Source organism: Petaurus breviceps, unplaced genomic scaffold (assembly GCF_028583685.1).
Source record: "Petaurus breviceps papuanus isolate PSGF00001 unplaced genomic scaffold, PetGlider_PUasm1.0 185, whole genome shotgun sequence".
Classification (NCBI taxonomy): Eukaryota; Metazoa; Chordata; class Mammalia; order Diprotodontia; family Petauridae; genus Petaurus; species Petaurus breviceps.
In genome coordinates, this window is record NW_027185797.1 from 15,358,077 (window position 1) to 15,380,012 (window position 21,936).

A 21,936-nucleotide genomic window follows, 5' to 3' on the forward strand; every position below is an offset into this window, starting at 1 on the left:
AATAACTGGCCATGTAACCTTGAGCAAGTTACTTAACCCCAATTGCTTAAAAAAAAAAAATCTAGTCTGTATGAGTCAGATGGATTCATAATTAAATTAACAACTACATGCCCAGAGTCTTGAAAAATGGATAGAGACCAACATGGAAGGACTGTTATAGTGGGACTTTTGTGTGGGGGTATGGACTATTGTTATGGTTGTTGTTGTTATTGTTTGTCCCTCCTTCTTGAAGAGGACCAATGACATCAGGAAGGTGATGTCATGACTTGCAAGTGAATTGGATTTGAGTGAGGGAGGGCTGTGCAAAGTCACCAGCCTCACTTTCTCCTCTGGAGCTGTCTGGGACCAGTGGCAAGATCTAGATGAGAATGACTAGAGATGGCCCCAGAAGCAGTGGGAGACTTTTTAAGTTTAAGCTTATAGTCAAGTGATACTTCAATGAATTGTTCTTTCCCAGGTCTTTCCCAGATCTGTTTGTCTGAGAACACTCATTCTGCAATTAAAACTAGGTAGGAAATGAGGCAAAGAATCAAGGGCAGTTAATATCCAAAGACAGAAAAGGACAAAGCCCTTTCCTCATGAAGTTTGTCATCCCAGGGGAGATAACATATAAACAGATAAGGAAATATGACAGACTGTATAAGCAATTCCTTATGATCATCTGGAATTTCTATTTGAAATCAAGATGCAGTTGGGGGCACAAGAGCTATATTTAAATATTTTGAAGGGCTCATATTTGGAAAAGAAATTAAATTTGTTCTGGGTGGCTCCAAAGAACAAAAATAAAAGGTGGGAATTAGCGAGGAATCCAGTTTCGGCTCCCCCTAACAAAGCTGTTCAGCAATGGAAGGAGATGCTTAGTAGGACAATGAGTTCCCCATCACTGGCAGTATACAAGTTGAGGCTTCATAACTGCCTGTCAGGGCTGCTGCCTAGAAGATCTCTACATCTGGGGGGAGAAGGTATCTGATCCTCTAGGGTCCCTTCCCGGAGGTTCCAGCCTTGAAAACAGCTAAGTGAGTTGAAGATCCACACATAGGTTTGGGATCTCCCCTGCACTGAAGCCCTAGACCACGAGTGCATAAAATATATAATCCATTCAGGCACATGATGCAGGCAATTCATCACAGTATCCTTAAAAGGGTTTTGTACATCCACCTTTAATATATGACTGTGGTTTTTTGGCTCTCAAGTCTTATTACAAACGTCCCCTTTATGTAATGAATCATAATAGCATTCGGAATTGAATTCCCAGGAATCACTTTAAAGATCATGTACAACCATAATTCTTTAATTCTCTATACTCTATGTAGAATATTTTAGCTTAAAAGCAGTTTATTCAAGCTCTGACCCCACCAGTCTCCAAAAGCACGTGTCCCACATAGTGCACCAAGCTAAAGACCGGGGCCTCCAATGAGAAAGGTCTTGCATCTTTTCATCATTGTTCATCACCTCTGCCAGGCACGTTAAATAAACTCTTGCTATTTCATTTTTCCTTTTTGACGTGTGTAGAAATTTGTCAGTGTTGTCGAGTTCACATTGGATTGTGTGTTCATTTCTGTCATAACCCCTATGTTAGAAGCTCCCAATCATGTCATTTTGCTTCCAATCAGGCTGACACTTGGCATTTTGCCAACCTCTGTGCCAAGCATTTTTCTTTTCTTCAATATCTACTTCAAGTTATTTCATAACTGACTCATTTTATGATAATACTAATAATTGACATTTACAGAGTGCTTTTAGGTTTGCAGGGTGTTTAACAGAGATCATGTCGTTTGAGCCACATAGCAACCCAGTGGAGTCAGCATCAAAGGTTATCTAAATGCTGTTTTACAGATGAGGACACTGAGGCTAAAGAAGTGAAATGAGTCACCCAGCTAGAAAGTGTCTCAGTGCAGATTTGAAAGTCTGGACCCCCTCCTTACATGAGAAATCCTGGGAAGAACTAGGCAGTTATAAGGTGAGGCCTCAGGAGGGCAGAATTCCAATAATGGGGTGAGATAAGGTTTGCCTCAGTTTTAGCCAGGACCATGTCAGGCTTTCATGCTCTTATTTTGGAAAATGTGGAGAGGTGTGGATTGGGTGGACTTGGAGGTGGTTCAGTGACTTGTTCTACTCCAAAAAGAAACCTCCAGTGGCAGGGGAGCTAGCAGCTTTTTGGCTTCCTCCAAGCGAAGGCTGGTATGGCTTTGTCATCAAAAGGATTCTTGTTTGGATGTGGGTTGACCTTGATGACTTGAGCCTCAGTTTCCTCATCTGTAAGATGAAAGGATTGGCCATCCTTATAACCTGACCAACGTATAATGTGAAAGTATTTACAGATCCTATACTTGACTATAAGCCTCCATGGAGGGGGAGGGAAGGGAGGGGGACAATGTGAAATTCAAGGAATTGTGGAATTGAATCCTGTAAACTAAAAGGAAACAAATTAATAAAATTTTAAAAAAAAGATGAAAGGATTGGACTAAACTGTCTCTATGGATCCTTCAAGATCTAAATACATGAACTCATGAACTTCTTCTGACTCTGGGATTTGGGTTTCCTTGACTGCCATGGGTGTTTTTTTGTGACTTCTGAATGGGACTGAGGGAATCTAGTGAAGACCTGTTACTTAGTTTGGCAATGGTTTCTCTGACTTGAGTTCAAATCCAACCTCACACACTTATTGGCTGTGTGACACTGGGAAAGTCACTCAGTTTCCTCATTGTAAAATGAAGATAAAAATAGGACCCACCTCCCGAGGGTTGTTGTGAGGTTAAAATGAGATATCTTTAATGCACTTTGCAAATGTCAATATGCTAGATCAATGCTAACAATTCTCACTGTGGCATAGCGGTTCTCCTCAGTTCTGGAGAGTGATAGCAGCAGAGCACAGTCTGACGGATCCTACCTACCATGCAGAAAGATATCTGAGCCAGTGTTAACAATGGAGAGCATCTGCTGTCCAAACACCAGCCATACTAGAGCTCACCACTAAGTTGACCATTAGATGGTAAGTCCTTTGGCCACAGTAAGACACAAAACATCCACCCATTACTGAGCTGACTGTTAATAAGAGGACTTAGCAAATTGCATGTTGCAAGCTTATAGTCAAGTGATACTTCAATGAATTGTTCATTTTCTAAAATTGGACATAAAGGAGGGAGGTGGTTCTGTTCTAAGTTCCCAAAGGCTAGCTTATACATGGAAACCAAGTGTTGACTAATGTGCATATCTGTCATTTTTATTTATTTGCCTTACTTGGTAGTGAATTTGACCTTTTAAAAAATAGTCTTTGAATGTAAACTATAGAAAATGTAATCTTATTGTTTAGATGAACAAGCATCCTTATTGTAACCTGGTGCCAACTGGTTGGGTAAAGTTCTGGTGCTGTGGGCAAAATGTTTGGTTTTTGAATAAAAAATTCCAAATGAGTTACTATCCGTGGAAGGGCTTCTTGGTGAGATCTCAGCTGGAAGCAAAGTGCCATGGTAGCAAGGAGATATTTATAAACTGCAAAAGTTTCTACTAAAATAGTTTAGGCTGTAAATCTGAGTGCAAAAAATGCAGCTTGATTTAAAGTAGGAGAAAATAAGATTTACTCTTTGTTTATCTTTCATTTGTTGGTTTTATCATGTCTAATACTGTCAGAGGTGCTTCTACATTGGAATTGGAAGATCTTCTTACTATGCCACTTCTAGTCTTGTGGCTCCCAGTCCATGTGAACAAGGAGTCAAAGAGCACCAGGAATTAGGGACCCAGGACAATAGTTTCACATCCTCCTCTCCAGCCATACTTTGAAGTGAATGTACTATTAAGTTGTCCAGTTAAAGGGGGATCCTAGAGCAATGTCTATGTGTGGGATGCTGAAGTGGAAAGACCTTAGGTTCACATCCTAGCTCAGCCTCTTCTTACCTATGTGACCTTGGGCATTCAGTTCATCTTTCTGGGCCTCTGTTTCCTTATTTGTAAAATGGTGGGGATGGCCTCAGTGAAGTCAAAATTCTAATTCTGTGATCCTGTAATTCCCAACTCTCCATCTCTCCTCTTTGTTCTGACCTCCAGACTGTGATCAGGGCTTCCTCTTCAGCTCTCTGCCTAGGGCCTCCACCTGGACCATTGCTTCCCCCTCCCCCCTTCTAATTCATCATAATATCAAGAATTTCTATAGCTTTTTAAGGTTTCCAAAGGGCTTTACGTAGGGTAACTCATTTCATCCTCTCAATAACCCTGTGAAGTAGGTGCTCTTATTGTGTCCATTTTACAGATAAGGAAACTGAGCAAAACAGAGGTTTTTTTTCCCCCTTAAACCTGCTCTTCTCCCCCCACCCCCTTTTTGGTTATTGACAGTACTATTCACACACTCCTATGTTTGATATTTTCTTTACTTTTTCTTCTTTTTCTTCACCTTTCCTGTCTAACCCAATCTCCTGTCCCTCCCAACACACACACACACTTTGCTACCATCTTGCCTTTGCTCACACTGTAACCTTTGCCTAGCGTGCCCTCTTTCTACTCCACCCCCTTCTGTCCATTGCATCCCCCCTTTAAGACCAGATTCAAATTCCACCTCTTCCCCATCCCCTCATTTGTTGATTTCTCCCCACTGTACTTCACATAACACTTCATTCTTTCCTTAACCACTGAATATATTATAAATATTTGAGTATGTTATGTATTCACAAATAGGCCCAATGTAAACAAACATAATGTCTTATCTGTTTTCTATCTCCCCCAGAGCCTAGCACATTGCTGTCTATATTATAGGCCTTTAGTATATGTTTATTGTATTGAATCTGCCTATATGATAACTTTTCAAACGTTTGGAGATAGATTTTTCTTCTTCTTTCTTCTTTTCTGATCTCTCTCTCTCTCTCTCTCTCTCTCTCTCTCTCTCTCTCTCTCTCTCCCTCTCTCCCTCCCTCCCATAAATTAAGCTTATATACTGCAAAGGAGGAGATATTTACTGATCATTATCTTTTCCCCTAACCCTCTCTAATATTTCAGCAAGTAATCATTACATGTTTTTTGTTTCTTCTTCTCATTCTTCTCTCTCTTCTCTAAACATGTTCCAGCTTTTTGATGTTCTTCCTAAAACATGATACCACTAACTGGGTCTAGTACTGCATATGCTTAGTAGAACAATCTTCTTCCCAATTCTGGACATTATCTTTCTTTTCAAGCTGGGGGCATTTTATATATCTTCATAATTCTTTTCATACCTGGCAATAAAATATTATGTATACAAGTCACACTGGGCATTTTTTAAGATAACCAAATGAAAGAATTGTTCATCTGCATATTTGCCCCCAAGATACTTTGGTTTCCTTGATTCTGATTTCTGATTCTTGGTCCTTGGCTTGGCCCTATACCAAGTTCAGCCATACAATTTAACACTTCTCCAAGGTCAGACAGGTTTTCCTGGTTAGAAGAAAGTAAATGAGGGAGTAAATGGCCAACAGATTCAGGCTAGTCAGTTTGGATCACCCTGTGCCTTTTCTCTTTCTTCTCTTTATGTTTTAATGATAAATATAATTCTTTGAAGAGATTGATATGTGTCTCATGTTTACATGTATGTGAGTAATTAAATATCTGTACTCAGTTCCACAGAATGATATATTTCATTTTTCTGGCCTTGGATAACATGTCTAACCTCTTCCTAATTCCTGTTTTCAAATCCACAGAAGAAAAAAGTTTTTCATTATTTAAAGATAGAGAAAAATTATCCATATTTGTTAGAACTAAAAAAGGATTGCTTAGATTCTGAAAAAGAATGAGATTTCTTTAGAGATGGGAAGAGAAGTCACTGAATATACAGTTCATGAATCATACAGAGGTTGGCAACATTGAGTTCTAATGAGGTAATTTTTGTAGAAATTGATTCATTATGGTGTTGTCTTGTGATGTTTCCCATCAGCCAGAGACAAGTCTTCTGCCTGTTTGCCGGCCTACTGGGAGGAATTCTGCTTGAAAATTTTTGGTTTATTCATTTAATTTTCATTTGTTAATGTCACAGACTCAGTTGCAGAGCCTCTTGCTGACTTCCAAGCTCTCAGAAGTCTTTCCTTTTTGCTTTTGCTGAGTTGCTCATCATTTTTTCACCATCATTAATGATAGCTGAATGTGTTGTCTAAACATGGTGGTGAGGAGAATGTTTGTAATGGAGTTTTGTGAATTAAGTGATGCTTCCTGAAAGTGAGGAAACCATTACTATATTTTCAGGAATTTGTGAGGTCCTGACAGTAGTGCAGCAACTTGGGCTCAACAAGCACTTTTTCAATATGGTAACAGCTGGGAGTGTTTAAAAGAACCCAGACCCGTTTGGATGCTCCCCTCCCCCACAAAAACAAAAGCTTTTGAATTAAAGATATCAGTCAGTATTAAGATCAAAAGTGGAAAAAGGAGGGGTGGCTAGGTGGTGCAGTGAATAGGATAGCACCAGCCCTGGAGTCAGGAGGACCTGACTTCAAATCCGGCCTCAGACACTTAACACAAAACCTAGCCATGTGACCTTGGGCAAGTCATTTAACCCCAATTGCCCTCCAAAAAGCAAAAAAAAAAAAGTGGAAAGAGTAGGAAGATGATTGCTAATGCTCAGAACTGATAAAAATATCTTGGCACCATCATCATCATTAAGAAATTTGTGGGAATATGTACATGCTAGAATCAGTATGGCCTAAGGGGTTTTGATGGGCACATAGTCAGGAAGACCTGGATTTGAATGCTGACTCCTGGATTGTCTTTCTTACCCTGAGAAAGTCCCTAGACTTCTCTGTCCCTTAAGAAGCCCCTTGGATCCTTACCTACCATGTCATGAACAGGTTTTGGTAGAGGTAGATACCATACTGGGAATCTTACAGATCCTTTTCACATATGTATGTATGCATGTATGTATGTATGCATGTGTATGCACATACATACATATGTAGAGAGAGAGTGTTGTGGCTATAAAAAAATGAAAACTGATTTGTGTGTGGTTTACCAACATAGGTCTTATTAATGGTACCCCCTCCTTTGTGTGTTCTTCTCAGTCACATATTCCCGCATAATTGAGTTTCAGTGGACAGTCGCTTTGAGGCTGGGCTAAATGTTAAACATATGCTTGACCAATCAGCCTATGTCAGCCTTAAACCATTTTTGAGGCAGCCTCTCCTAACCCCTCGCCCCCTTCTCCTACCTCCCTCCCTGCTGTGGAACAAGAGCTCTCAGGTCTGAGAGGCCACATTGAGACTGTAGAAAGCTCACCAGGTATGGCACCATTGCCATTGGTTGGGAGGCAGAACCTGCTTTATGGGTAAATCGAGGCAATTCAAGTAGAAGGCGAGGTACGGGCATCGTCTTTTCTGGGTGAACGCTCTAGGGTTGCTCCATCTTACGGAAGAGTAGATGTGTCCTCATCATAATCGTTCCCCTAACCCCCTTCCTGCTATCCATCGCTGTCAGGAGAACCTCCTCCTCCCAGGCCCTCAGGCGCACAGCCTAAGACTATCCTGGACTCCCCACACTCTCTCATCCCCCATGTCCAAACTGTTTCCAGGCCTGTCCACCTCTGTAGCATCTCTTGAATACACCCCCTTTCTCTCCTCTGACACTGCCATCCCACACAGGGGAAGGCCCCCATCACCTCCCACAGGACTGCTGCAGCAGCCTGCTGGGGTCCATTTGCCTCAAGTCTCTCCCCACATTAGTCCATCCTCCATTCAGGCACTAAAGTGTTTTTGTGAAATGCAAGTTCATTCATGTCATCCTCCTTCTTGCTTCCTGTCACCTCCAGGAAAAAATATGAAATGCTCTCTGCCTGGCATTCAAAGCCCTTCATAACCCAGCCCCTTCCTACCTTTCCAGTTTCCTTATGCCATACTCTGTACTCACAACACATAGGCTTCCATCCAGTGCCCTGGTCTCCTGGCTGTTCCATTGCCAGCTCTGGGCATTTTCACTGGCTGTCTTCCATGCCTGAAATGCTCTTCTGTAGGAAACCTTCCCTAACCCCTCTAAGTGCCTTCTCTCTGTTAATTATTTCCTATTCATCCTGCCTATGGCTTGTTTGTACCTATTCACGAGCATGTTGTCTCCCCCATTAAATGAGGAAAGGAACTGTCTTTTTCCTCTTTTTTAAGCCCAGTGCTTGGCACATAGGCCCTTAATAAATCTTGGTCGAATTGAATTGAATTGCTGGGAAGACTACACTGTCTTCTGTTCCACCAGGAAGGAAGATGGCAGCAGCATGTCTACTCTCTGACTAATGGCTGGTGCCAACCCACTCCTCACTAGTTCTTTATGAAAAGAGTGATAGGGGTGGTCTTAGATGGGTCATGGGCTTTTGTTTTTTCCAGAGTTCTACTGGGTGAAGTAGAAATATCTGTAGAAAGGTTTTCTTTCCCCACAGCTTCCTGCTTCTGTCATTAATTCTATGTTGTCAGGAATGGGTACAGGAACATATTGGTCTTGGGCATAGGACCCTGTGGAAATGGGAGGGGCAGGATGGTGGAAACAGAAGCCAGGTTATCAGACAAGGCAAGTGCGCCCCCCTCCCCCCAAGCCAGGTTCATGCCTTATTTTGGGGAGAGAAGTCAATTCTAATGTAGAGAGGTTTTTGTCAAGCTTTTAAAGTAAGCTTACATACTGCAATATCTGGTGCCTTCATTTTACAAATAAGGAAAATCAATCAAATTTAGCCCTTACCACGTATGGAGAGCCTGGTAGACTAAGGCACAGAACTTGTTTTATTTATCCTGCTGTAAACTAGAAGATCAAGCTTGGGGCAGATGGAAGAATGGCCAGAATCCTGGGTTTGCCAAAAGGACCCAGACTCCTGTCTCTCTAACTTATCAGAGTTGTGGGACCCTGGGCAAGTTACTTAGACTCTGCAGGGCTCAGTTTACTAATTTGGATGACCTTGAAGGTGCCTTTTCATTCCTGATCTATAGATCCTCTGATTTAAAAAGACCTTTTTTTTTTTTTTTTTTTTTGCTTTTTGGAGGGCATTTGGGGTTAAGTGACTTGCCCAAAATCACACGGCTAGTAAGTGTTAAGTGTCTGAGGCCAGATGTGAACTCAAGTCCTCTTGACTCCAGGGCCTGTGCTCTGTTCACTGCACCACCTAGCTGCCCCTAAAAGACCTCTTTCTTTAACACTGAAGAGGTCATCGGTATGCTTGATGAGAGCCATGGGGTTGAAGCCGATGGCAGGTGCCAGGGGAGTCGAAGGGAAGTGGAAAAGTGGAGGCATCAAATTGAGATGACTCTTGCTGGGCCTTTCACAGGGAAATGGTGAGAGAAAGGGACATAACTTTGAATGGGCCATCTGGGCAAAAGGGTGGACTTCTGAAGACAGGGAGAAAGAAAGGAAGCAATGAAGGCAGGCTGGGGAGACTAGAGTAAAGTAAGGAAGGTCCAGGAATGGAAGGGCAAGAGTGGAGGGAGGTAATAAAGGAGGAGATGGAAGGAGACACAAGGAGGCCTCCATCCCCATAGGGAAGGAAAGACTTGTACATGCACCTCCTTCTCCCAAGGTGCTCTGTATATTATCAATCCTGTCTGTCCCTTTCCTCAAAGTATGTAAAGTAGAATGACCAAAAAACGTAAATTCCCAGTAAGGACAAGATTTTAAGAGAATATTTTTAACCTAAAAAAACAAAAAACACTTTGATGTGTATATCACTGTGCCAAAATCTGGGGAAGAGATCAAGTTTAGATTCGTGCTTGCCCTCATGTATCTTATAGTCTAGCCACAAGTAACTCTAATATAAAAATTATGCTGGATTAATTCATAAGAGAGATGCAAACCAAGTGTTAGGTTTTTGGTGGAAAGAGGGAAAAGGAATTACCAACTTGGGAAGAGGGAGCAGAGAAAAGATTAATTTTAAATGAATTTATGAATACCACTTTAGCAATAGGAGGGGGATTTTTAAATATTTTAATTTTAAATTAATTTATAATTATAGATAATTGAATTAATTAAATAATTAAATTTAATTTTAGGGATTAACAAAATTTTAAATATAGTAAGACTAGTATAATCTATGCATTTGGGGAGTAGACAAGAGAAGTCCAGTGAGTTATGCCCTTTATAATTCACGTCCTCTTTTCCACCATTCTTCCCTTTCTCTAACTTATTTAAGGTTAATAAATTGATTCTTCTTTCCAAATTAGAGCAATAGCCTTGATTTTTAATATGTTTTTTATTAATTATGAATAATTAAAGTTCATTTTCAGCTGACTTCAAAGCCTTTTGTAGCCAAGCTATTGGGCGCATGTTTGGTCTGTTCCATATAAAATCACCAAATCCTAAATATTGTTGAGAAATGTTTTTTCTGTTGTTAACTATTCTTGTAAAAGGTGCCAGTGAGACTAGCAGGTCTCAGAGCAAGTTGAATTGTTGTAGGTCCATAAGATTCCTGTAGTGATATTTGTCATCTTGATGAAGAGGCATTCGATTATTGCTTTTATTGGCACTTAAATGTGAGTCCTTCATCACATCTTTTATTCATGTGTTGACAGGATTCTAATGGTGGTTGAAGGGGGAGTCTTGGCAAGATCTTTTAGAGGTTGTTTGAGGTATGAGTGAAAGAATTACCTGTGGTGCCCAATAGATCCTTTCTCTACAACCAGAAATGTCATGTACATCATTGAGCCAGTCTCCAGTAGAGACCTACAAATTGGTCTCACCCCCCCCCCAAAAAAAAAAAAAAAAGCCATGGGGAAGTTTGTCACAGCTTTTGTTTCTCAAGATAAAATAACAATGAGGGTTCTTTTAGAATTTAATGGACCGTGTGTTTTCAACTAAGTGCTCTAGGACTAATTTTATTGGGAAATGTTTATGATTTTAGAACATAGTCTCTTTCTTTAAGGCCTCCTCCCCTCCCTAATGTTGAGGAGGGTTTTGATGACTTTCAGTGGTAGAATCATCATGAATCCCCTTGAGACTAGTCAAAGGAAATTGGTGACATTTTTGTCTTCTTGTGTCAATGCAACATAAAATAGTTGCTGGTGTAGGGGGAAAAAAGTACAGTAATAAGGAAGAAAAATTTCTTCTCTGTGCTTTCACTGTTTGGTTAGGAAGGAAGAAAGGGAGGGAGGGGGTTGTCACACCACAAACTCTTAAGCTTAGAAAAAAAGAGTGGAGTTTTCAGAATGAAATGAGAAATTAATTTGCTAATTGTCCCCTTTAAAATATTTATTTCACTAGGTTAATGCCAATGTAGTGGGAGAAGAGGGGAGGATCTCTGACCAATTGATTCCACCCTCTGGCCCCAGCTGGGCACTTTAATGGCAGGTGTGGAATTTGTGTGCTTTGAGTTTACAAAATATTAGGAATTTTCTCTGATAGAATTGAAACGACAGCTGGTCATAAGCTGACTGACCAGATATTGCCACAACCGCCATCATAGTCTTTAAAAAGCTAAGCTTGACAGCCATGGAGATAAGTCTAAGAAGGAAATGCCTGGAATTTCTCAGCCTTTTGATGCTGCCATTATTGATGCCATCTTGTAGGAAGCTACTGCCCCAGTAGGTAATACCATATGATTGGGGGATGAGGAACAGAGAGAGGTGGAAGAGAGAAAATAAAGGGAGAGGGAGGATACAAGTGGGTGATTTGGAGACCATAGAAATATCAAATACCTTTGAGCCTAAGGGGCAAAGGTGCCTTCTGGAGGATGTAACTCATGAGTGAGAGTATTAATTGACTGGGGGTTTGAACTCCCTGAAGCATATTAAAGAGCATGTTGTGTTTTTGGCATTTCCAAGATGTTTAATTACAGGGAATACATCCGGTAGGAAGGATATCTTAAAGCTATTTTATTCATATGAATTGGGAGGGAAATAATATGGGATACTCTTTTCTCACTGAATTTTCCTTTCCTTTCACACTCATTCCCTTCCTGTTCTCCCCTTTCTCCATTTCTTTACTTCTTCCCTCTTCTTTTTTCCCTGGCCTTTTTTCTTCTTCTTTTCTGCATTTAGGATGAACCTTTAATGATACCCTTACCATTTCCCAGTACAGTAAAACAATTTGGTTGGAACATACAGACATAAAGATTTCCGATAGTCCCTGGCTAATTTGCACTGTCTGATGGTAAAAGATTGGACAAAATCACACTGCTATTTGAGTAGAAGTGAATGCTTTGGAGACCAGCTAATACACTTAACTAGAGTGTCTGAACAGTGGGCGTTCTGCTTATTTTTATTGTGAGTTTTATCACTTTGCAATTTCCTTACATCATGTTAACAATAATCTACTTCATGCTGGCACTTAAATATTTATTGAACATTGTAGTTGAAAAGTTATAGTAAAAGGGTAGATAAAGAAAACAAATTCTATCTAAAGACCTCATCTGGTTCCTTAGTGAATAACATGATTGGGATTATGGTTTCTCTTAAGTGTTGGAATCATCAAATTTCACCCCCTTGCCTTACAAATTGTAAGGAAGAAAAAGCTTGATTTGGGAATAGATTTTGACAGAAATTCCCCTATTTTTGCCTTGACTCCACTAACCAAAGGTGTTGCTGCCCAGAACTGGAAGTTCATTGTTTCTGTAAACACAAAGGAGATTTTGAAATGCCAATCTTTCTTGTGCCTATGAATTACTACTCATTATATTTTGGCATTTCCAGATTTTGTAGCATTTCCAGATTTTTGTAACATTATGCTTTTTTTAAAATTCCTTGATGTTGGGTTTGCAGAGGCTTATTTAAAATCCTCTACAAATAAACTTGTGCAGATCAGACCAACCCAAGGTCTAGATTGTGTAAATAGCTTAGGCAGTGTTGGTAAGACCACAGAGCTGGAGTCAGTTGCTTTACAGGAGATAAGAGGACATGCAGAAGCATATGTTGTGGGACAAATAGAGACAGTCAGAGGCCACCAAATGACACAGCGGCAAGAGCACTAGTCCTGGATTCAGGAGGATTTTTGTTCAAATCCTACCTCAAATACGTCATAGTCATGTGATCCTGGTCAAGTCACTTAATCTCAGTTTTCCTAAGCTATAAAATGGGAATGGTAACAACACCTATCTCATAGGGCTGTTAGGAAAATCAAATAAGCTCATATTTGTAAAGTGCTTATCATAATGCCTAGCACATAAACGCTATACAAACATTTATTTCTTTTACATTACTCCCTTTCCTTTCATAAAATTGAGAGCTAGTAGGCAGCTTCAAGGTGACCTAGTCTAACCATGATTCCTCACCCCCTTTTTAAAAAGATTTCCTTCAGAGAGAGAGAGAGTGTGTGTGATTTCCTCATCACACTTGGTAACAAGCAGGCTAAACCCAGAGTGTCTGCCTCCAAACCGAATGCTGTTTCCACTGCACCAGAAGAATAGCTGTATAAGCATCCGAGGTTTGATGTCCCAGACGTGAGGCAGTGAGCCCCACGGTGCAATGCAGGTGCCCAGTAGGACTCACAGATACAGTAGGAGGCTGGTAAGGAGCCAGCGGGTCAGAGAAAATCAATTGCTTTATCATTTGCATTTTCAGTGACACAAAATCAATAAAGGACCAAACCAAGACCAAATGTCAGAAATCTGTGTACAGTGTCTGAGCCAGTGGAGTATCTGCCATAAGCATTTGCCATGTTCGAGCACTGTGAATTATCTTTGTGGTCATCCTGTGGTTGCTGTGATTACAGTGTCTTCATTTCCAATAAGCAGCCCAAATTGTTTTGCAAACCAGACCCAGTCACTGTGTGTCTGCATCTTCCACTGTAGACTAGAAAAATGTCAGCTTTTGTCCTTGGACAAATCTGACGTGGGCATTTGTTGCCCTGTAAGGGTTCATTGTTAACAAAGCTACTTTCTTTTTAATGAATGAGTTGCATAGATGCTTTGTTAACATTTAAAGAAATTTACTCAGGAAAATTTCCTAGAAGAGTCTTTGAAAAAAAAAGAAGAAAATTACTGATGTACATAATATGATTAGATTATTTCCGGAGTAAATTGATCCAAAACCTTCAAGATGATAGTGAAACAAGATTGCACTAGTGGTTTACTTAATATTCAAAACAAAACAAAAACTAGAACTATCACTTTCCTAAACTTTGGTTAATCCTCACATCCCTCCAAATTCTGCTGCAGATTGACTCCATCACTCAAAGCACAGATTGGATTATTACTGTTATTTTGTGTCATCATGTAAATGTATCACCATCAGTGATCAGCTAGCAAGAATGTCTCCACACCATTAGGTGGGCTCTTCTGAGAATCTGGATGAGGCTACATTGTTAGGCAAGCCTCCCCCTTCTATTTTGTCTCCAGTTTCTCTTTGTTTTTTTCAGACTTCTTAGAATGAGTCAGAGAGAATATTTATTAGCACAAATGTTAGCCACACAGCCAAATCTCTGGTAAGACAGAAATTTTTAGGGGTGGCTAGGTGGTGCAGTGAATAGATCACTGGCCCTGGAGTCAGGAGAACCTGAATTCAAATCCAGACTCAGACACTTAATAATTAGCTAGCCATGTGACTCTGGGCAAAACACTTAACCCCAATTGCCCTGCTTTCCCCATTCCAAAAAGCAAAAAAGAAAAAAACAGAAATTTTTTATCCATTCATCAAAGTACAGAGTTACCCAACAATTAGCTTTTAAAATACATTGAAAATACAGAACATAGATACCTATATATCTAAAAGGAATGATGTGGGCAATCCTCTCTGCGGTAGGAAGAGGAAAGTCAGTCCGCTCTACACAAGTCTGTTTGAACTGCTGCCTGAGACATTCTACTGAGGGCAGGGGGCTCATGTTCTATTTTTATCTCTCCATCTCCATTGTTTAGGGTACTTTGTGGCACACATGTGGTGCCTAACGAATGCCTCTAAATCAAAGCTAATCAAAATGAATTTTCTCACAAATCTCTGGGTCATCTGGTATCTCCATAGCACATGGTACAAGGTAGTTTGGGGGAAGGCAGTGGCAACTGTGGACCTCCAAAAAGGCAGGTGATACTTCATCTGGGACTTGGAGGAAACTAGACCATTCTAGCCCATCAAAGACCCACTGGTAGGCATTCCATGAAAGGTTTGGGGAAAGAAGGGAGCCTAATTGGACTGAAGCAGGGGGTTCTTGGTGGAGAGATTGAGGAGAGAAGGTTGGAGAAAGAAATCAAGACTGAATTAAGATGGCCTTTGATTGCCATACAGTGAGGACCCATTGGTATTTTTTGAGCAGGGTAATAATATAGGTATTGAAAATGAGGAGGAAAATGCTTAAGGATCAAAGGATCAAAAGTAGGAGGCATTCTGGGATCATCCAACTCAACACACTCCTTTTAAAGGGGAGGAAACTGAGCTCCAGAGAGGGGAAGTGATTTGCTTTATTTATGTAGGCTGTAAAGTGGCAGGACTCAAGTCTGAAGCCAGGCCTTGGATTTCCAATGCACTGCTCTTCCTGCTAGAGCATTCTGTCCTCTGTGTTCAATTACAGATTTCTCTGATAATTCACATTTTTGAAAATGTGTGAATCAAATGGGAAATATATTCCCCCACTTAATGTCAAGCATTTTAACCGATTGAGTAATTCTGAGAATTTGACGCTGAGTACATTTCAAAGCTTGTGACGGGCAGAATTAGTCAGACAGTTCTCAGTCATTTCATTCTTTATACAGGTTTTACTAAAGCAATTTTTATTTTCCTTTTGGTTATGCTTTGCAGCTTTCCAAATTTGAGTTATTTTACAAATTAAATCATGTTGCATCTGAATAGGCGCAGGAGAAGTTGTTTGGGAGAACTTTCTTTTTTTCTTTCTTTACATTCCTGCCATTTTGAAGTACTTGGTTTCAGTCTTCAGACTGAAGCATAAAATACTGGTGTGACCATAAATCCATTGTTGCTGGAGCCACTTCCCAGGACCAGAATTTCCAGCAGCTTCTTCCCAGGGTTTGCGGAGCTCTTGCAAGCTCAAGAGCGCTTCACAGACACTGCCTCCTTGTGTCATGCAGGAAGAAGCAAAGGCATAGACAGCATTTGGCTTGCCCACAACAGTGGACTTGTCTACGTCGTGTAGGATTTCTCACAATCAATACTCAATGAATGCTTCTTATCTACTGAAGGAAAGAGAATGGATTCTATTCCTTGCTGCTGAATTTTTTCATGCTTTGATTTTTAAAGATGTCATTTAAAAAATAAAAGAATTTTTAAAATGGGTCGGGAGTTACTTTAGGTAGCAGATGTCTCATGTAAATTGCAGAGGGAGAGAAGGCATCTCTGTGTATTAGCTTGAAGCCTTTCATCATCAGGCATCTGCTCAAAATTTAAGAACTGAAGTAATGCCCAGTGATTAGCTACAACTACTCCCAGGTCGGGACTCCTGCAAGAGGCAGCAATGCAGCACCATGCTGAGCTTAGAACTTGAGAAGACCTGAGTTCAAATCCAGCCTCAGACACCTCTGTCTTGGTTTCTTCTCCTGTAAAATGGGAATAATAACAGTGCCTGCCTCCCAGGTTTGTTGTTAGGATCAATGTAGATAGAGTACTTGGCCAACTTTAAAGGCCATAGAAGCATCAGTTGGTGGTGGTGATGATGGTTGGGGGGTTGGCCCAGCTTGGGCCAGTTCCAAAAGACTCAAGGGGTTTAGGAAGGATCATATAGTTAGACAATCTTAATATAGCCAATCAACAAACTTTTCTTCCCTGCCATTTGTGTGCCAGGCACTGTGCTAAGCCCCACGTATCCCTAAAACTTGCTTAACTTACCCCTTTACCATCTTCAGTCAGCACTTATGGAAAAATTTAGCAGTCCAACAAAAGTGAAAAATAGAAAAGACATGTTATTAGCAGATTAGCACATGGTATAAACATGGCATCATGAATTTCTTTCCAATATAGGCTTCCATATTCATGGAGTAGCCAAAGTCTTATTGATCTCTGCAGTTAGAATCATTTGCATTAGAATTAGGATTAGGCATGGAATTAGGGTTAAAGTACCAAAGTGCTCATCTGGGGTCCTTAGGTTTCACCAGACTGGGCCAAAGGGGGTTCATGACTCAGAACAGGTTAAGAAGGAACACGAAGACACAGAAATGAAGCAGCTTGGCCCTCCAAGGAGCTAACATTCAGAATCTTCACCAGAGCCTTGGAAGTGATGTTCTGTGATTCTAAACAGCTTCATCTTTCTACAAATACCCAATGAAATATAAAACAAATAAAAAATATAATTGAAGATTGAGAACACAAAAGCACAGACATTCATGCAGTGCATTTTCTCCACATAATCCTTGCCTCAAAAAATTGAATCATTGTTGTTGGTTTAAAAAAAAATCAAATGCCTTTTAGCTGTGTGACCTTGAACAAGTCACTTGATCCCAATTGCCCTGCCTTCTTCCCTCCAAAAAGCAAAAACAAACAAAAATCCAAATGCCCAATGTGAAAGTCACATTTCTGGGTAGAAAGGAAATAGCCACAGATCATATTATTGAAATGAACATGTCCGAGTTAAAGGCAATATAAAAGATAAAATAAGATGATAACACTATAGCCCCTAAATGTTAAAGAAAAGGTAAATGGATGGTGAGATCAGTTAGAAATCCAGGCTTTTAAAAATAACCAGAGAGCAGCATCTGTCTCTACCTCAAAGATCCCCTTCTTTCTGGGCCCTTCCAGCCTTCCTTCCCTCTTTCCATCCACTGTCTACTCTCAGCATTTTCATTCCCTATTTAAGCCGCTTCTAATCCCCAGGGACTTGCTTATTGTCTGCCAGGTCAGTCATCTGATTATTGAAACAAGCACAGGAAACCTGAGCCCCCTGAAAGGTTGTTCAAGGCTGCTGCCCACAGAATAGCTGGAATTCTGAAGGGAGGAAAAGTCGGGCTTGAACTGGATGTTTTGTTCAGCACTGCTAGTGTAAGGGCACCTGGGTTTCTAGGCCAACTTGCAAACCCCTGAAGTCATTTGACCTGGTGTTCTGTCCATCAGAGATCCTGGTGCATCCAGTGAGATCCAGCATCTCGTCTTCAGTGGCCAGGCAGCCGACACAGCTGTTCACAGAGTTGGTGCTGCTGGAATACCATCCACTTAGGGGCCATGGAAAGTACAAAGGAAGTGTGATGCATGAAGGACTCACCACCTGTCTGTGCTGACCCCCAGAACACCCTCCACATCCCCAAAGAGGCAGACAAATTGTTGCATGAGATCTAAAGAGAGCCCATATGAAAGCCATGAAAGAGACCAGCTGATTAAGTTTCAATTAGCACATGGCCCATGCTGTCCCTCAACATCCCTGCAAAGTGTCATCGATTCTGGTTTTTTGTGAGTGGCAGCTCGCTCATGGGTACGCTCCTGATCAATGCAGCTTTAGGGAATCATTCTAGAAAAGCAATTGGTTAGTTGTTCAACTCTTACCAATAGTCATGGGAACCCAAAGTCTTAAATATATGGAGTCTTTGGTCTTCCTTGCTCTAAATCAGGATAGGAAATTCATCTTGGTATTTCTGGTATTGGAGGGCACTTGGACGTAGAGTGTGTTCATAGAGGAACCAGGTTATTGTCTCTCTGCCATGGGTGTTGCAGAGCAACCTGAACTGATTTGTTTGTTTGGGTTTTTGTTTTATTGCTATATATCTGTCCATGATTTCAGTGGAAGTTTCTCAGGAGTCTGTTGTGGTGGTTAGCTTTAATTGCTCTTTGGGAACTTGAATGTCAATGTGGCCTGCGAATGAATGCCCCAGAAATGAAATGGCTATGGAAATTTTTTTGGGGGGGGGAGTACCTTTAACAAAGGCCTGGAGTACCCCTGAATTCCATAAATGTTCATGCTAATTAAGCCTCAGATAATTATCTCCTCTCTGTCTCTGAACAAGGAGGACTGTTTTTCTTTTTGGATCATTTTTTCTTGCCCCAGTATCAGGACCATAGACTGACAGAAGGAAAGCTAGAAGGGCCCTCACCAACCCTCTAGTTCAGTTCCTTCATTTTACAGACAAGGACACTGAGGCTCACTGAAGTAAAGTGACAACCAGCATCATCCATTGCAGAGCTGAGATCTGAACTCAGTTCCTTGCCAGAAAATTCGGCACTGTTCCCACTGTACTTCTCTATCTTTCTTACAGCATTTCAGTTAACAAAGTAGGAATTACTTGAATACTAAGGATATATGACCCTAAAAAAGATGAAACTCTGAAATTTTTAAGAATTGTCTATCAACTAAGCGAACAATGTATACAAGTGCATAAGTCTTTATTTGATGCCTTTGAAAATGGCATCAAATGGAATGTTCCCCTCCTGAGCCCATTTATGTAACATTTTAAAATTTGCAGAGCCAACTGATAAACATTTATGAAACACCTACTGTGCTCCAAGTACCGTGTGAAGTGCTGGGGATACAGAGAAAGGTAAAAGATGTCCCCTGCCCTTGAGGGGGTTGGGTTCTAATGGGGGAAACCACATAAAAACACCTGCACGCCCTCTGAGCGCAGACGCATAATGTAGAAGCTGTCATCAGAGGGAGGGCCCCCTGGGAGAGGCTGCCTGCCGATGGCGGGGCTTTGGCTGGCCCTCGAAGGAAGCCTGGGTACTATTACATCATCTCTGTGAAGTACTTTTATCCACATTTTATCAGTGAGGAAACTGGTGATTAACCTATGAGAAGCTGCCTAATTCTTCCTGAATATGAGTCAGAAGAGAGGAAGGGCAGGAAGGATGGAGGCTGGGAAGAACCCAGAAGGCCAGAGGTTTTCTTCCGGATGCTGGGGAGTCACTGCAGTCTGGTGAGCTGTGGCCGGGGATCAGGAGGCCAGGAGCACAGGACTTAGAGCTGTCTGTGCTTTAGGACCGTCCCTGGGTCAGGGGAGTGAGTGGAGGATGAACAAGAGGGGAGAAGGACTCAACGGAGAGCTATAAATATAGTCCTTGAGTTTCAAGGCTGGGCTGTTGTTTTTTGTCTGCCTCCAGCATCTCCCACAGTCTCCAGCACACAGAGCGCACTTACTTCGTTCTGATGAGATGGTGTGGAGCAGAGAACCAACCCCACAGACTCCAAGCCCACGCAGGGCTCTTCCCCTCTAGATGGCTGCTCGTGTTTCTAGAATTGCTTTCCCTTCTGATAAAGGAATCATCCCTGTGGGCATTTTCTTCACATGCACACATACATGTAGATGGTTTTGGGGTCTCTGTGGGGATTTAAAATCCTTTTGGAGGGATGGGCAGGGAAGAAATCACTGTAGCACACATTTTAGTTACATTGTCAAATCTCAACCTTTGTTTAGTTAACATCTCCTGGTTGCTGTTTAGTCAACAGGAGAAGACTAGATTCTACCCCAGGAAAAACTGTTAATGTTCTAGTCAGATTTTGTAATATCATTCATCCCTTGGGGGAAAAAACAATTAAGATTTGGGCAGCTCTTGGCCTGATCCCTGTAGTCCTGCTTTCTAAGAGGCTGTCTCCAGAATAATGTCATTTTGAGAAGTTATGTTAATATTTTTCTTTGGATGAGACCTGAGAGTTCATTATTTGAGGGAGGTCAAAGCAGGGCAGCCCCCTCCACCAATTTAAAGAAGTACCTGCTCTGCAGCTTATAGCCCTGTTGAGTACCTGGGGGACCAAGGGGTTAAGTGACTCTCCCATGATCACTCAGTCAGTATATGTCAGAGGCAGGCCTTCCCAGCACTGAGGCCAGCTTTCCATCCTCTACCCCAGTAATAAGTGAGGAAAAACCTGCTTGGATGCTGACCTTGGAGCCAAGTAAATAACAGGTCGACATGAATAGGTCTTTGCATTTTTAATTTTTAAAATAATTGGCTCAGAGAAGGCAGTCCTTCTGTAATGGAGAAACAAATTGTAAAGAAATTGTCCTCTTCCCAACCTGTTTCCTAGGTGGTTTAGGAGTTAACTGTAGCTAGGGCTGTCTGGGTCAGTGACCCTGTAATCTTAACACAATGAAACTCTGACCAGGGAACAAATCCAGTGTTCGACTTGGAATTTGTCCCATCTAGTCAGATAGGACACTTTTCTGTGATGTTCAGAACATGTTTAGGAGGCCCTGGGTAGCTCTTTGTGCCAGCTCTGAAATCTCAACACTTCTTTGGATCACGACCATTTCTTTGTATGTGTGCCAAAGCAAGAAATGTTTGTGGCCTCACCTGGTCCAGCAGTAGGTATACATCTCCAGCCCTCCCTCCCCCCACTTTTAAAAGGTTGACCCCCTGCAAAGGGTTTTAATCCCAGTATGGGCATTCTGAGGAGGAGAAGGCCACTGAGAAATGTCCAGGATGCCTCCAGAGAGTGGGAGGGGGACCACAGAGATTAAAAACTTCCAGTAACGTCAGGCGCCCAGGTTTCAGACTCCTTTCAACCATGTGAAATACAGCAATGCTGAGAAATGGAGGACATAATTTATGTCAGTGAAGCCTGCTAGGACTCCTCCCTGGCCTGGTGCTCTGACCGTCCTGCATTCAGATATCCTGTGCAGCTTCCTGGAATCCTGATCTCTGAAGTGCTGTCTGGGAGCCTGGGCAATTAGGAAAGATTAAAGGAGAATGCAGCAATTCGGGAGATTAGGAGGGGTTAGTCAGGCAGAACCTGTATCTAGTGCCTGGTGGGGAAGGAAGAAAGATCTTGCTTCTTTGGTGAGTGCCTGCCTTCTGTTTATTTCTTCCTAGCCTTGTCTCAGAGGACCCCAGAAAGTTGGAATGTGATGATCCTTTCATTGCCTGCTAGATTCTGCGCCCCCCCCCCGCTGGGTTCTGTGACTCTACTGTCTACAGTCTGCCCCCAAGAAGTGCAGTAGCTGAGATCTACTAGTGTAGAAGGTGCCAGGTAGAGGCGAAGGAAATAACTGGAGAGACTGGGGACTGGAAACTTATGTGCCCAGAGTTCCCCCAGGTCCTTTCATTGTCCTTGAAAATGGCACACTGCATACCTTCCCCCAGTCATTGTGCAAACTCACACACATTTTGTGAATCCCCAAAATCACAGGGCATTTTCTTCCCACCTCAGTGAATTCTAAATGCCCAATAGATCACTTAT

General features: G+C 41.6%; 1 protein-coding gene across 2 annotated transcripts in view; it reads left to right on the top strand.

Moving 5' to 3' along the window:
- Positions 1-21,936, top strand: part of LOC138161686 (ubiquitin-conjugating enzyme E2 E2) — a 409,692-nt gene that overhangs the window by 223,055 nt on the left and 164,701 nt on the right. The window contains exon 1 of one of the 2 annotated variants that reach the window (XM_069088486.1): positions 19,544-19,678. The exons of the other annotated variant lie outside the window; for it this stretch is intronic. Coding sequence (XP_068944587.1) covers positions 19,581-19,678 — 98 coding nt within the window. The 5' untranslated portion in view covers positions 19,544-19,580. Of the gene's footprint in view, positions 1-19,543; positions 19,679-21,936 lie in introns of those variants that run through there. 2 annotated transcript variants of the gene reach the window in all.